Source organism: Crassostrea angulata, chromosome 3 (genome assembly GCF_025612915.1).
Source record: "Crassostrea angulata isolate pt1a10 chromosome 3, ASM2561291v2, whole genome shotgun sequence".
Lineage (NCBI taxonomy): Eukaryota > Metazoa > Mollusca > Bivalvia > Ostreida > Ostreidae > Magallana > Magallana angulata.
Window position 1 is genome coordinate 36,669,473 of NC_069113.1, and position 14,786 is coordinate 36,684,258.

General features: G+C 34.4%; 3 protein-coding genes across 4 annotated transcripts; 1 reads left to right on the plus strand and 2 right to left on the minus strand.

Annotated features, from left to right (window-relative positions):
* Window positions 1-163: 163 nt before the first annotated feature.
* On the minus strand, window positions 164-3,297 carry LOC128176483 (uncharacterized). The gene is made up of 4 exons (XM_052842869.1): window positions 2,919-3,297; window positions 1,972-2,743; window positions 1,522-1,702; window positions 164-1,332 (listed from the first exon to the last, which is right to left on the minus strand). The coding sequence occupies exons 1-4, from the start codon at window positions 3,132-3,134 to the stop codon at window positions 609-611; spliced, it is 1,893 nt and encodes a 630-aa protein (XP_052698829.1). The 5' UTR covers window positions 3,135-3,297; the 3' UTR covers window positions 164-608.
* Window positions 3,298-3,340: 43 nt separating this feature from the next.
* Window positions 3,341-5,220, plus strand: LOC128176488 (GPN-loop GTPase 2-like). The gene is made up of 3 exons (XM_052842875.1): window positions 3,341-4,045; window positions 4,217-4,315; window positions 4,756-5,220. Exons 1-3 carry the CDS (start codon window positions 3,440-3,442, stop codon window positions 4,948-4,950), a joined length of 900 nt encoding a protein of 299 aa, XP_052698835.1. The 5' UTR covers window positions 3,341-3,439; the 3' UTR covers window positions 4,951-5,220.
* Window positions 5,221-5,368: 148 nt separating this feature from the next.
* Window positions 5,369-13,327, minus strand: LOC128176485 (uncharacterized). 2 transcript variants are annotated; one of them, XM_052842870.1, is made up of 12 exons: window positions 13,244-13,298; window positions 12,826-12,953; window positions 12,502-12,685; window positions 12,067-12,303; window positions 11,570-11,762; window positions 11,223-11,361; window positions 9,076-9,190; window positions 8,652-8,831; window positions 7,547-7,618; window positions 6,821-7,071; window positions 6,223-6,446; window positions 5,369-5,472 (listed from the first exon to the last, which is right to left on the minus strand). In XM_052842870.1, exons 2-12 carry the CDS (start codon window positions 12,871-12,873, stop codon window positions 5,373-5,375), a joined length of 1,743 nt encoding a protein of 580 aa, XP_052698830.1. In that variant the 5' UTR covers window positions 12,874-12,953; window positions 13,244-13,298; the 3' UTR covers window positions 5,369-5,372. The 2 variants fall into 2 exon arrangements, with proteins under 2 accessions (XP_052698830.1, XP_052698831.1); XM_052842871.1 differs by lacking the exon at window positions 12,826-12,953 and having other exon boundaries at window positions 13,244-13,327.
* Between the last annotated feature and the right edge of the window lie 1,459 nt (window positions 13,328-14,786).

A 14,786-nucleotide genomic window follows, 5' to 3' on the forward strand; every position in this document is an offset into this window, starting at 1 on the left:
TAAAAACTATTTTTTACAAATAGATGCATTTATTGTTAAAAAATTCCTTGTGATTTTAATGGACATCTCACTTTTCTCGGAAAACATGTTTCGATCCTGAAACTGTTCAAGCGCTGGTTGTTTATATTTATAAGACAGTAAAGTGAAAGAACGAAGTTTTTTAATACTGGTAAATGGGTTTATGGAGACTGCTGTAGGTTTTTAATGCAATATTCTTAACTAAATGTAGGAACAATGTATTTATAAGTGAGAAACTAATAATGACTTGAGAACTTTTATTATTATTGCCAGGTTTAATATAAGCAAACAAGGTTTGACTGTCTCAACTGGAATCTCGCATGTATGGGGAATCCCTGCAAATAACTCAATACAATCTACATGTAAACTGGCTCCTCTACAGTACTCTATAGACAGATACACAAGCCTAATTTTGATTAAGGGATTCCATGAAATTGAAACAAATTTCACTGACTTACTGTATTTTGACTTGTAGTACAACATAAATTGAAACACATATTTGAAAAAACAAACACACTTTTTATTACACATGTATCCATGCATTGCCCTGCTGAATCTGTTATTCATAACTTAAATAAAGGAACAAGTTTCTATTGTTCATACAGTTCCTCGACTTGTTCTATCAAATGAACCAAAACCTGTGGGTTGTATTGTAAAATGCTTGAGTCTGTGAACTTCTCCATTTTCAACCTCACTCTGATTAACACAGCCATTGTTTTATCCAAACAGCTGCTGATATTTGCTGACTGTAAATCAAGAGTATCTGAGTCAAAGTGATCATTAAAACTGCTGCATGATGAATCTGCAGTGACACTTTTCATCCTACTTCCTTTAGCTCCTTCATCCTTAAACATGTCATCATCACAATTGTCATCTCCCACCTTTTTATCACAATGCCGATCATCCTCACAGCCATCACAACCCTCCTCCTCCTCCTCCTCCTCATCATCATCATCAAAACCATACTGCTGTAGCATTGTCAAACCCTCAGCATTCACAGTATTTGTTTCCTGACTTGCAGTTTTGTTGACATTCTGAGTATATACCCCACTTTGAATGCTGTCTTGAGATCCACACCTACTGTCCAGTGAAACATGACATGAGTACTCAGAGTGGGTCTTCACAAACTCAGTCCATTCAGAGGCTACTAGTCTCAGATACTTTATGAAATAAGATAGAAAGCATGTCTCTGGTGAAATCAGAAAATCAACAACCAAGGTTTCATCAAACCCAGTGTTGTCTAAAAATAGTAAAAACTGCTTGTGCGGTTGTATCATAGCCAGAACATCACTGGGGCCTTTTTGTTTTTCTACCCTGTCAAAGTCAAAAACATATTATATTCTCAACTGATGAAATAGACACAATTTCTTAATGAAATATTTCCACAAACAAATCAATAACAGAAAATACAATTTTAAAATGATTTTTTTTCAGAATTTAAGGATCTTCAATTATTTTTTCAATCAAATTTCCACTGCAATTTCAACCTGTTTGTTTATTTACCTGACCACTCCCTCAGTATATATCTCTAGTAGAGTCCTGAGTATCTCAATCCATTCATCATCTTGTTCCGAGTAAACCATGGGAACCCATGAAAAGCGTTGAAGTCCTACTGTTTTACTCATCCAGGTATCCAATGAATTTAAGATAGCAAAGGCTCCAGTTACATCAGTTGAATTCAAATCTACAAAATGAGAGAATTTAATTAAAACTATGTGTATTATAAATTGTTTACAGGGTTGCTTTTTTTTCTCCATCTATATAATATTGCCCTCATTTGGAAGGAATTTTAAAATGTAACTTTAGGTTTGACACATATAAAGAATAGGGCAATATCTTTTACACATTTCTGTAACCCAAGTTGGAGCAAAAGATTAGTATTCTAGTAAAAGCATCTAACTAGTAAAACATGTATATTTTCAGGTATCTTCGAAACCTCTAAAGGTATCTCACCTAGTTCTTGTACTGTCACAACAAATTTGATGCAGATGCTTGCCATTGTCCTGAGAATTGATAAGTCTTGATGATTTCCTGGATTTACAGTTAACTCTCCAGCAAATCGTTCCTTAAATCCACATGGAAATTCTTCAAAAAATTCTTTAGAGCAACAATGCATTAATTCATCTGCAATCTGCACAATTATTTTTCTATGATCACTTCCCAGGTTTACTATTTTATCCATATTTTTTACAACGACAAGAATCAGCTTCAGTATAGATCTAAAAGTCATTCTGTCAACATAAGACGTCTTGGATCTAAATATCTGTATCAAGTTTATAACTGGCTTCAGAAACTCCATATAATTATTCTTTGTTGAGTTTGTTGTACACTTATTTATTAACTTCTTCCACAAACGAAGAAACTGACAACACAGGACAACAACAGTGTCATGTTTCTGGCTGCCACAAGAGAACGAAGAATCTTCACATTGAAGATCACTCAGAAAATCAAACAAACAGAATTTACACATGTTCATCCAATGCTGACCAATCACAGTGATGAGCGCTAGCCAGTGGTCCTCTGTCAAACATGAGGATGTTTGGTGCCATAGCAGGTCAATGATGCTCACTCTGTATTCCTGTGCAATATTTGGCAGGCTTGAGATCATGTCCATTAAGAGTGGGGTGAAATATGCTTGACAATGTACACAGTGGATCATGGTATTCCCAAAAGCTTTCGCTGCAGAATACCGCACGAAGGGGTCTCCATCTGCAAGCCCGTCATTCTACAGAAAAAGATATTATCATAGTATGTTGTACATGTATATATTCAATAGAGCGAAAAATAAATCTTTAAAATAGACGATGTGTGCATGAATTGGAATGAACATCAAACCATAAAATAACTTAGGAGAATACATTGCTAAAGAGTAAAGATATAAAAAGTAATGCAAAACAAACCATGATATTCAAAAGCGGTTTCAACTTTTCTCCACAAGCTGATGTAGGGCCTTCAGAATTTGTTGTAATTTTCTCGAGTTTGTTTATACATATAAGCTTTTCCTTTGAACATTGTGAACGGTCTTTAGATATTGATTTCCACTGTCTTACTATATAAATAACGTCATCTTTAATGGAACACGGTAGATAATTTTCTGGAACTTGATCCACTTCCATTCTACACGTGTGGTACTTTCACTTTGATGTTTACTTCCGGAAAAGAACAATTGCACCGTCATATGAGTTTATTTCAGTATAAAAAAATTCTATTAAAATTTTGATTAATTTAGAAAATGAGCAATATTATATTAATCATCATATATAATACAAAAGTGTTGATTATTTGAAATGCCTCCGGAATTTTAACTTGGTTTGGGATCTAACTTTAGACTGTACTTTCGCTTTGACGAAAAAGTTTATAACTGCATGACGGCATGTTGTGATCAAAGATGCCTCAGCAGTGATCGTTTGGTTTTCATAAAATGTTTGGACAAGTGGTTATAGGACCCCCAGGATCCGGGAAAACGACTTATTGCCATGGGATGTCCGAGTTTCTATCTGCGTTTGGCAGAGAAGTTGCTGTGGTCAACCTGGACCCAGCTAACGACCATCTCCCATACAAATGTGATGTAGATATATCAACTCTGATAACCCTCTCTGACGTCATGGATGCCACAAAACTTGGGCCCAATGGCGGTCTGATTTACTGCATGGAATATTTGGAGAAAAACATTGATTGGCTTCAGAGTGAATTAACAAAACAAAAGGGAAAATACTTGCTGTTCGACTTTCCTGGACAAGTTGAATTGTACACCCATTATAAGTGTGTTCGCAACATCCTTGCTCAGCTACAGAAGTGGGATTACCGCCTTGTGTCTGTTCATTTAGTTGATTCTCATTATTGCAGTGATGCGTCAAAATTTATTTCAGTTCTGTTAACCTCTCTGTCGACTATGTTACAGTTAGAACTTCCACACGTCAATGTATTGTCCAAATGTGACTTGATAGAAAAGTTTGGGAAGCTCTCATTCAACCTCGATTTTTATACAGATGTTTTGGATCTTGGGTATCTTTTAGATGAGCTGGAGGTACGTTGCACCATTATTTGCTTTTTAATTGTCATGATAAAGAACAATTTCATGGCTGATATTTAAATGTAAAGGAAATCAATAATGGGATTATTTCATGTAATTGTTCTAAGAAAACACAAATGATACCAAAGATAAAAATTCATCATCTCTCCTTTTATTTTCTTACAGGGAGACAAATCTCTACAAAGGTATAAGAAGCTTAACTCGGCTCTAGTAGAGCTAGTTCAAGACTACAGCCTAGTATCATTTGTTCCACTCAATGTTGAGGTATTGTTGAAGAAAAAGATTGAAAATATATCATTTTACACATCTTCAGTCTAATTAATATTAGATCTTTGATCAGCTCTAAGTAGATCGCTTTGTGTAGCAATCTACTTTGAGCGGATCAAAGATCTAATTTTGATTAATAGATTGACACATCTTGTGCATACATTTGTTCACAGAAGATGCTTATATTCTATAAACAGTTACAGGAATTCCTCAAGTACTGGAAATAATGTGTCATGTTAAAGGAAATTTTTGATTTTTTTTTTATGCGCAAGTGGAATAAATATGGTAGACTTGAAGCATTGTGATTTGAAATGATATTGTTTACTTGTAAATGATTCGCTTTAAAATCATCTTACAAACAGCACATCCCATTCAGCATCATTAAAATAAAGGTATAGTTACATATATAAAGTAGAATTTGCTTCATTTTATATCAGGATAAAGAGTCGATGCTTCGAGTTATGAGGCAGGTGGACAAGGCCAATGGCTATGTGTTTGGTGATCTGGAGGAGAGAGACATTCAGTCCATGATGTCCTGTGCTGTGCAGGCCGAGTTTGAATACGAAAAAATTAAAGATGTCCGAGAAAAATATATGGACACTGAAACAGGGGACATTGATATGGACAACTGATGAACAAAACAGTGTAAAAGTTAAAGTAATGAAAACTTGGGCGTTCTTATGTTATGATGTGTTTGATTTGTACAAAGATACGAACAATAATTTCTGTTAAAATATGATTCAATCATTCATTTGATTTAACCGTTGTAACATGTTGGGCATGTATTATACATGTACAGAGATATGTATACATGTATATATAATTTTTTTGAGGGGGGGGGGGTAAAAAAATGACTCAATATTTTTGGTAGATAACATAGTCGAGTACATTTTATTATAGAATAACCACAGGGGCTCGTCACGAAGTTTTTTCAACCTTTTATATATACCACCTCTATACTATAAAATACACATTTTATAGTATAGAGGTGGTATATATAAAAGGTTGAAAAAACTTCGTGACGAGCCCCTGTGGAATAACTAGACCCAGTGAACTACATGGTTATAATCTGGAATAATGAGACTGAGCCGGAATACTGTCCTATCACATATATCAGGGTCTTGTTTAAAGCGTTGTCATCTCGGCCAATGAATCTGTGAAATAAAAAGAAGTTAAATTATTTTTCTTGCATTTAAAAATCAGAAAGGAAAAATGCATGTTTATTCATTGAAAATTTGCCATACATTTAATAAAATCAAAATGTAATAGACTCTTCCAGATGTGGTACAAAATATTTCCCCCAATAAAAACATAGCCAAGGGTAAAAATGATCTTTCCTTGTGTTTACTGTTTCCCATACCCAAAAACGTTTAATTAAGTGCATATATTTTTATCTTTGCATTTATCCATGTATTAATTATTTCAAGTAAAGAAAAGATCTTGGTATTAAATAGGGGTACATTCATTCCTCTGTGATATGTTATATACACACAAAGCGCATCTAAGAGGAGGGTTACATTTGTATACTGTAGATTCCTTATTAAACGCGGGAAATTAATATCCGCGTAAAATCGCCAATATAATCTCTCGTTGATTTTAAGATCTCGCTTTTATTTTTCATAAAGTTTTTAACCCAATGTATATGAAATCATAACAAAATTGATGCTCGCGATTTTATATTCTCGCGGTTTCCTAACAAACAGCGGAATCGCGGACCTAACAAACAGCGGAATCGCGGAATTATGTAGTCGCGTAAAATAAGGAATTTACAGTAGTGTGTCATCGAGAAGCAAGTTTACAAAATCTAATTTTAATTCGACAGATCTTGATAGATAATCATAACCAAAACTCCAGGTATGTTTGACGAAAGCATCTGAGGAGTTTGAAATTAGCTAAATACTTACCCGACTGCAGATAGCCCAGCATCTCCAGCCGTTCCCATATCATAGAGCTCGCTCCACACATAATCTGTATCACCGGTACGGTAGGCGGTCTCAAATTGAGGCTTGGGGGTGCCCGAGGTAGTATTTACAGAGTACAAGAAGATAGTACCAGTTGTTTCACTGCCCACAACTATGTATTGTGCACCATTGTCATTGATATAATCCAAGGAACCTATTTTTGGACCCTGTAGAGGCAAGCATATTAATGTTATTCTAGATTTTGTTTTCAATTCTTTTCTGCGCGTTGGTGTAATCATGGCATTTTATGAGACCTCGTAAATTAGCTAGTTACATTAAAACTACGTGTAAATCTTTTTTCTTTTTTTTTTACATGTATTTCTACGTACTGAATAAAACATAAGAAGGCAGGATGATCAAATTGCTTATATCTGATCTAACTAAAAATTTAAACATTATATTTTGGATTATAAACTACGACAAAGAAAAAAAAATTGAATATTTTTGATTTTCAGCTTTACACAGAAGATGTAAATTGGTCTAAAACGGCAACGGACGTTCATCCCTTGTTATCAACCACGTGTTTTGCTGGAGTACTCACGTAATCGTCAGACTGTGTGTCCCTTAGGTTCTCTGGTCCCTGATATGTAATGGTGTTACGAATACAGTCTGTGTTAAACACAGCTTTCATAGAGTTGGCCAATTCTTTCTCGATTTCGTCCCCAGAATCAAAAACCAGCGACATGTCTGAAGTTTTCCAAATGGAAAACCCTCTCCCACCGAAATGAGTGGCTTCGTCCATTTTACCCGTAAATAAATTCAAACCGTCAATGGTGCTTAACATCAATCTACCTGAATTTTGAAAAGAATAAGTGTGTTCGCTTAAAATCCTCGATCGACGCCATTATCGTGAAAATGATTGTAGATTACTTCCTTTTTTTTAGCAATACAAACTGCAATTTTCTTGACCAAATATATTGTGGAATTACAATTTACCACTAAAATGAACAAAAAGGGTTTATAAACATATGTTATTCATATTTTTGTGGAAAAGGTTATTAAGAGGCCTGATTAAAACAAAATTACATTATTGTCGTAATGTTCAATAACTTGTTTGCAACATATTCCTAAAAAGAGAATCTTTCTCCTCAAAAAAGAGAGAGATAGAGAAAACTGATCGATTCATTTTAATTTTATTTATCATGAAGGCTTTTAGTAACATGCAGAAGTATCACAAAAGAAAGTTTATCTGCAGTAAAATTAAATTCTAAGAAATACCTTCTATTTCTTTAAAATATGTTTAATTTATAAGCGCGCATCTACTCACCGGCTTTATTGTCCATCTTGAGATCCTCTACAAACGTGTCGTTGTTTATGACCACAGTATCAAACTTGTTCTCTACAATGAGAAAACGTGATAAAAAGAAAAAAAATCCCTTTATGATCCACAAATTCCGAAGTTTTTTTTCTTCTCCAAATTCCAAGATTTCTTTTCACGTCAGTCTTTTATAATAAAGGTATCTACAGAACTCGGAATCATGTTACACCTCCTACCCATATTCTCAATTTGATTTTAAAAAAGAAAAGAATTCAAGGCAAGTTTGAGAAAACAAAATGTACTCAGAACTGAGTATTACCGGTTATATTGCGTAATACACGCAATTTTTGGCATTGTTTGCAATTAACATTAATACTAGAATAAACAAAACAAACTGCATGTACAGTACTTCTATATAAAGCAAGCTAGACCAGTGCTTACAAGTGATACCCCCACTCTTATATGTGAATATACAAAAAAGCAAAGTCGACATTCAAAAAGGAATCCCATCACATGGCATATTTAAACAAAGATTGTGTTAAAATTTGAAGCATCTGCTATTGATAATTGTTGAAAAATGTTTGACGAAATTTTTTTTTAAAATTTAGGTTAAAATTAAACGAAGTCGTCATTTAACAGAAAGTTGAAGTCTGTTTGCTAAAAACACTTATCCCACTATATGACATACTAGTACCTAAACAAAGAGTGTCTAAAAATTTCAAGCATCTGCGATTCATAGTTGCTGAAAAATCTTTGACGAAAATTTTTAACGGACAGACACACAAGGGTAAAACAATATACTAGTACCCCCTTCTGAAACCACTGTTAGCACACATACATGTACAAAATATAACACATTTCATCAGCCAAAAATTGCTTCAAGTTAGCTTATAGAGTTTCACGCTATCGTATGATCCGACTATTTCTATGTTTATTTTGACCACGTGATTCAAAATCTATTCGAACACGTTATAGAAAACGCTGCATTCAGTTATACCAGTAACTATACATTGAGCTTAACTAATATTATAATAATTGTCATGTTATGGGTTAAAATTTCATTGCAGGAACAAGCGTCTGAAATGAGAAATCAAATGAAAGATATTATTTTTACGTCTTGCTAATATGTCTGCCAGGCTGTGGTCCGACCAGACGAAGCCGTCGTGGGCGGAAGTGAAGCTTGTTGTCAAGCCCTCGTCTGCCGTAACCAGGAAGTTGTTTCGTCCAATGGTGATCACTTTGGCGTTGTCCGGCTGTCGTATGCTTTTGAGTGGAAACTGTCGAAGATGAACACCTGCCAAATAAAGGACCAAGAAGAGAATTTTTACTTAATTACAAGAATTCTTTAAAAAAAATTCTCAAATAGATGTAAAATTTTGAAATTTTTTAGTTCATTTAAAAATGTTGGCAATCTGATGCGTTATCTTTTTAATGTTTTTAATGTATTTGATATTGTCATTTCTTTTAATCTCTCTCTCTCTCTCTCTCTCTCTCTCTCTCTCTCACACACACACACACACACACACACACACACACACCTCCATCCCTGTCACTGGGGTCTATGGTGTAGCTACTCCAGTCTTTTTTCGGGATAGGTGTTACACCTGTGATTTCGTATGTACTTAGGGATATTCTTGCCACGGCGTTATTTTTCTAGAAAATAAAGAAGGAACACAATATATATAATATGATAAGGAGCCGATGCCACTTTTAGACCGTAATTAAGACCCCATGATACTAAAGTTGAGTTAAATTAAGCACTGAAAAACCCAATGAACTCAGGTTCATTATTATTTTCTAATTAATCTTGCCTATGACATATCCTTCATGTTGTTAAGTGTCCTGGCAATACTCTCTTCATTTCTGGGGTTTGTGATATACATGTACAAGTACACTATGTCTAAATTATGTTATTGACCTGATATGTAGAAAGGGGGTAGCCTCTTTTATTTTTGGTTTTAAACAAAAATATATTATGATAGGAGGCAAATCTCGCCTCCCTCTCTTTAAATCATTGATAGGGCGTTGGACCCCCTCCCCCATTTTGTTTGTCGGGATGTTGGTGAAGGTCTAACCCTCCCCTTTAAAAGCGATACTACATGCCTGTTTGAATTCATATTCACAGTATTATAAAGATAAGAAAATTTAATGTCAGTTTTAGTAATGGTCTCTTTTTCAGCAACCAGAATGTATTGAGTACACGTATCAAGTACAAGTGCACTTTTGAAGGAAGTTCGCTCCACTGATAGTTTGTCATTTAAAGCTGCTTGGTCCGATTTTTTCGTTATTACAGTATCAAAATTTTGTTCATACAAATCATTTATCTTAGAAAGTTATGGACTTTCTCCTATTTACACCAGCAGAATCCATCTCCTTTCAAAGTTAGAAATATTCAAAGTAAATAAAAATAATTTCTCTTTGGGCAAACGAAAAAACAAACCAAAATGCATCACGGGAATGTTTAGAAAAGGAAACCGCATGGTTTCGTCCCCCGAATGATTGGGGTTATTCAACCAGTCCTGCATCGACTGTAAAGAAAGCAGACTTTAGATATATTGGTGAACAAAACGAACTAATGTTTATTTGAATTTGTCTGATCATTTGTCTTACCATTTCGACCTTTATTTAGAGCGATGTCAAATTCGTAATACAACCATACCCGTCTCGTCGTCAGGGGTGAAATTTAACATGAGGCGAAATAACGCGGTACCGTTTAATGTCGTTTGTTTTGTTAGCAAATTTTGTACGTGTTTTTCGTCATTTAAATTTGGCTTCATTGACTGGGAAAACTACTGCAATGTCTATCATTATACATATACTAAGCATAGCCATCGTTTAAAAGCGTGCATAAAATTTGATATAAAATCGGACCAAGCAGCTTTAATTTTTAAAAAAGGTGTGTTGATAACTTTATATCTTAATGTTAAGAGAGGCGCCTTGTCTTTTTTTGGAAATTGAAAGATATTTCTTTCTCTTCCTTTTTTCTTTATACCAGGCATTATACAACTTGGTAAAGAAATAGTAATCATAGTTTACAATCTAATATGGACTTTATTTTTATGACGGAACACTGGCGTAGAAAAATATCACGTTTTAGTTATTCAGATTTATTGTAGATTTATGAGCAAATTTAGCATTATAAAAACAATAACGTTATAATGCTGGATTTTTAACTAAACTGAACAAATAATGAGATAAATTACATTTTTTAGCTCTTTCTATAAATAGATTTGCGTAAAAAAAAATTAAATTAAATCCGGATTTCCTCTATTACTAAATGGTCAATATATTAGCTTTTCTGTCAGTTTATATCTTTATATAAAATCTCCACAATATGTAATAATTAGAAATATATTAATATTGAAAGCAAGGAAAAAAATAATATTAATTTAAAAATCTTCAAAATTTAAGAAAAATAAGAGGAAATGCAGGCGAAGAAATATCAATTTTAGTTTAAATATATATGTATATATTTTAAATTTAGTAGTGTAAACTGAGAGGCATTGTAACATTATATCATTCCATTGACAATAAAAGCCTCATATCTTAAACAGATTTCTACATAACCGTAAAAGGGCGGGTTTATACGTATTTTTCTGCTGGTAAAGCTTGGGTATTCAAACAGTGTGTTTATTACTAGTAACTATATATACGGCTCGTAAATGTGAGACGTTATGAGTTTTACCTGTAAGATAATGTAGGCGTATTTGTTGTCATCGGTCACTGTAATGTACTCGGGGGTAGCATCTTCCTCAAATGTTGGAGTGACTTTAATAGGCCACAAGTTTTGAGGAATGTATCGTATTGGAAATCTCAAATCAAACCTGAAAACGAGGTGACGTTCCCAATTTCAGATTTTTTTCAAAACTTGTTGATAAATACTGTATGGGAGATTTCATAATTTAAACATGATATGATATTAATTAACTAAATATACCAATGCAAACAGTCAAACCTGCAAAATATTTCAATAAGTCAAAATGAACAACCCGCGAAAATAAACCTCCATAATAGGTTTCAATATACTTATACCTTTGATCTTGGCCAGTGAAGGAAACGGTTCGCTCGGAGGGTGGACCCCCGTTTCTGTCTCTCTCTATAATGGTGATGGATCCCACCGGGTCGGTGAATACATTGTTGATATCCTTCCCTGGTCTCCCCTCGTTGGCGACAAGGAGTTTTTTGCAGTCGCTGGTGAAGGTCAACATATCAGGAAAGTATCCAGCTAAATTGCAATATCCCTCAATTTATTTGATAAATCATCAATAACACATTTTTACATATGTTTGATTTTCCATGCGCGGATCTCGAGTTTTAAGGTTGCTGGGTGATAAAACCCCTGAAAAAGTCATGCTTTAATTTTAAATTCACAGAGTAAAGTTGCCGAATATAAAGCTTAGAACTACCCCCCCCCCACCACCACACACGGACAAACAAAATGTCCCTCGGACTCACCCTTCACCCACGGAAAAAGCTCTGAATCCACGCATGGAGCCAAAGTCTTTTATTTATGAATTTGTTTTCCTTACCTGGAAGTTTTCCATCGGGCGTTAACCCTGGGCTTCCGCCTGTAAACGCATGAAAGAAATAGACATGTCCTTCATAGACATCTTTGATTCCCGACGTCACAGCGACGGCTACCTCATCACCACAAATTGCTACGTCACGGGGAGTTCCGTCACTGGGTGTAAACTGATGAGTTGTAGCTAACGTTGGATTCTTTGGGTCAGATAAATCCATGACATGCAGTAAACGAGATTCTTCCCCTGTGGTCAGTTAAAAGACTCACGTATAATTATTATAAAGATGATTGGTATAACTTTTTTTTATATTAGACGTTCAATCCTGTCCCTGCAAAGCTTTTACTGTAAGGATATATGTAAGAGAATATACATTGTATAATTTATCTGATATCATGTAACTTGTTTGTTTACAACGTAATTAAATACCCTATCCCCACTTGCCTACAACATATAACATTCGTCGTTGTTTGTCATATGCGGCCTCCTCCGCCGCTCCCCCAAACATCTGATACTGCACGGAGGGAGTGATTTTGCTAGGGAGCTTCATGTGGGACAGTTTTTCCAGGTAAACAAACGACAATGCCCCGTGGACGAGGACGGAAAGGAGAATCAACGACTTCATTGTCTATAATTGTTGAAAAAAAGCAACTACGGTTGTGCATATACTATAAATGGTACACAAAACTGGGATTACAATTACTGTGTGTTTAAATTAATTAATCAATTTGGAAAATATAGATTTATAAAATCTACTGTTTTACTTACCGTAGATTGGATTAGTTCGATAAATGAGGCACATGAAAGCCTATACATGAGTGTAGATTCGTATGCACTGAATAACCCGCGGCTCTGATGTAACTGAACTCTCGAAAGGGCCTTCAGTACTTTCAAGCCTTTGAACGATATGGATTGATTTGGGAGAAAAAAAATCCGTCAATGTTTAATAAAAGTATTCAAATATAAGTTGATATTAGTGTATCATATTCACGTTATATATTCATGTATATTGATTAATAAAGTGCAATATTTAGCAAAAATAGATTAAATAAGCTAAAAAAAATAAATAAAAATCGTTTAAAAGTATTTTATGGGGAAACGCCCACGTTTATAGCTAATCAAATTTTAAAATCTACAACAAACTGGCCCAGGAATATTGAAAATCGTCAATAAAAAAAGGTCTTACCAAAAGGTGAGTCCCTTTAACCTGTGAGAAAGATAAGGAGAGATAGCATTTAAAGACATGCTATATAAGACTGCCAGATAACAGTGCCGGGTTAAAGGTTGATATTTGGATTCTCGATAATTAAAATTCTGCATATGACAATTAAAAGTGCTGAATGATTGTGGCCATTTTTAGGCTATGTTTACCCACGAGAGGCTGTATAGAGATATACTGAGAAAATATTCATATTTTTTAGCTTAAAATATTTGGATTTTTTTTTTTTACTATAAATGATATAGTTTATGACCAAAAATATCATGTCTAAAAGTTTAAGGCAGACCTGATGGTTGATTGTTGACCACCCATCCTCCTTAAGTCTTAAGTTCAACATTTGAGAATAAACAATAATGAACAAAATTTGAAAAAAAAAGTTTTATCTAAACAATAGCAGATGTTTAATTCTGGGGCTGGGAATTTAGAGTATGTATGAGAATAAAAAGGAAAATCGCATGAGATCCATAGGTCATGCACATAGCTCACTTGAGCACCTATGTCCAGCTGACCGAAGTACCTGGCCTCAACCGTGTATTCTTTCGCCGCTTGCAGAGGTAGTTCAATCTAACCACAGCAGATTTAGTAACTAGAGTCAATATATACTTTGATTTCAAAACTAACATATCACCAGGCACGTAGCATCGTTTTTGAAAGTGGTGGGGTCAGACTCATCAAACAAAAAACAAACAAAAAACCCTTTTCGCATAATTATCACCCTTCATCATTTCCTTATTTCTATTCCAATTTTTTACATACTCCCAAAAATGGGGGGAGGGGCAACTCCCAGTAATTAATTTTTTTTTTTTTTAGAATTGTTGCTGCGAGAAAAGGCCCCCCCCCCCCCCCCCCCCCCCCGATGCAACGTCGTTGCCTGGTCACATACTAGTAATTCAAGAAACTTTGTACATATGTATGAATAATAGTTCTAGTGCATGCTTACAGGCATTCCTTTTCCTATATATTGTCCAAAAAGATGTTTGTTCATTTGAACCTATTTTTGCCATTTCAATATACTGGTACATGTTCTATGAAACCATGCACTGAATAGAATCTCGCGAAACTTTAATTTAACCGAACTTTTTTCACCGAACTTTATAAAGACGAATGCAGATGTGCAAAGTTGCAGTTGTTTTTTTTCGGCGAGAGGGAGAGTGGGGTATGTGAACTCACTTACTCTTTAATTAATTTCTGTAAAACTTTAAAGGGACTTGGACACGATTTGAGATCAAAAATTTTATTTTTATTTTTTATGTATAAAATGGTTTATTGGTGCATTTTGAATGATTGACCAAAGTATTAAATGTTAAAGTCAAGTTACTAGCGAGATACAGAGGTAAGAGTTGATAGTTATGTAAACAAAGCTCGAGTCTTATAGTTGTTTACATAAAATGTAATGTAGAGAATTATCATTTCTTAGACAAAATGACATGTAAAAACAATTTAAACTTATTCAATATCTTCTAAATATTATTATCAAGAAAAGAAAGTTACATTTGATGGAAATTTACAC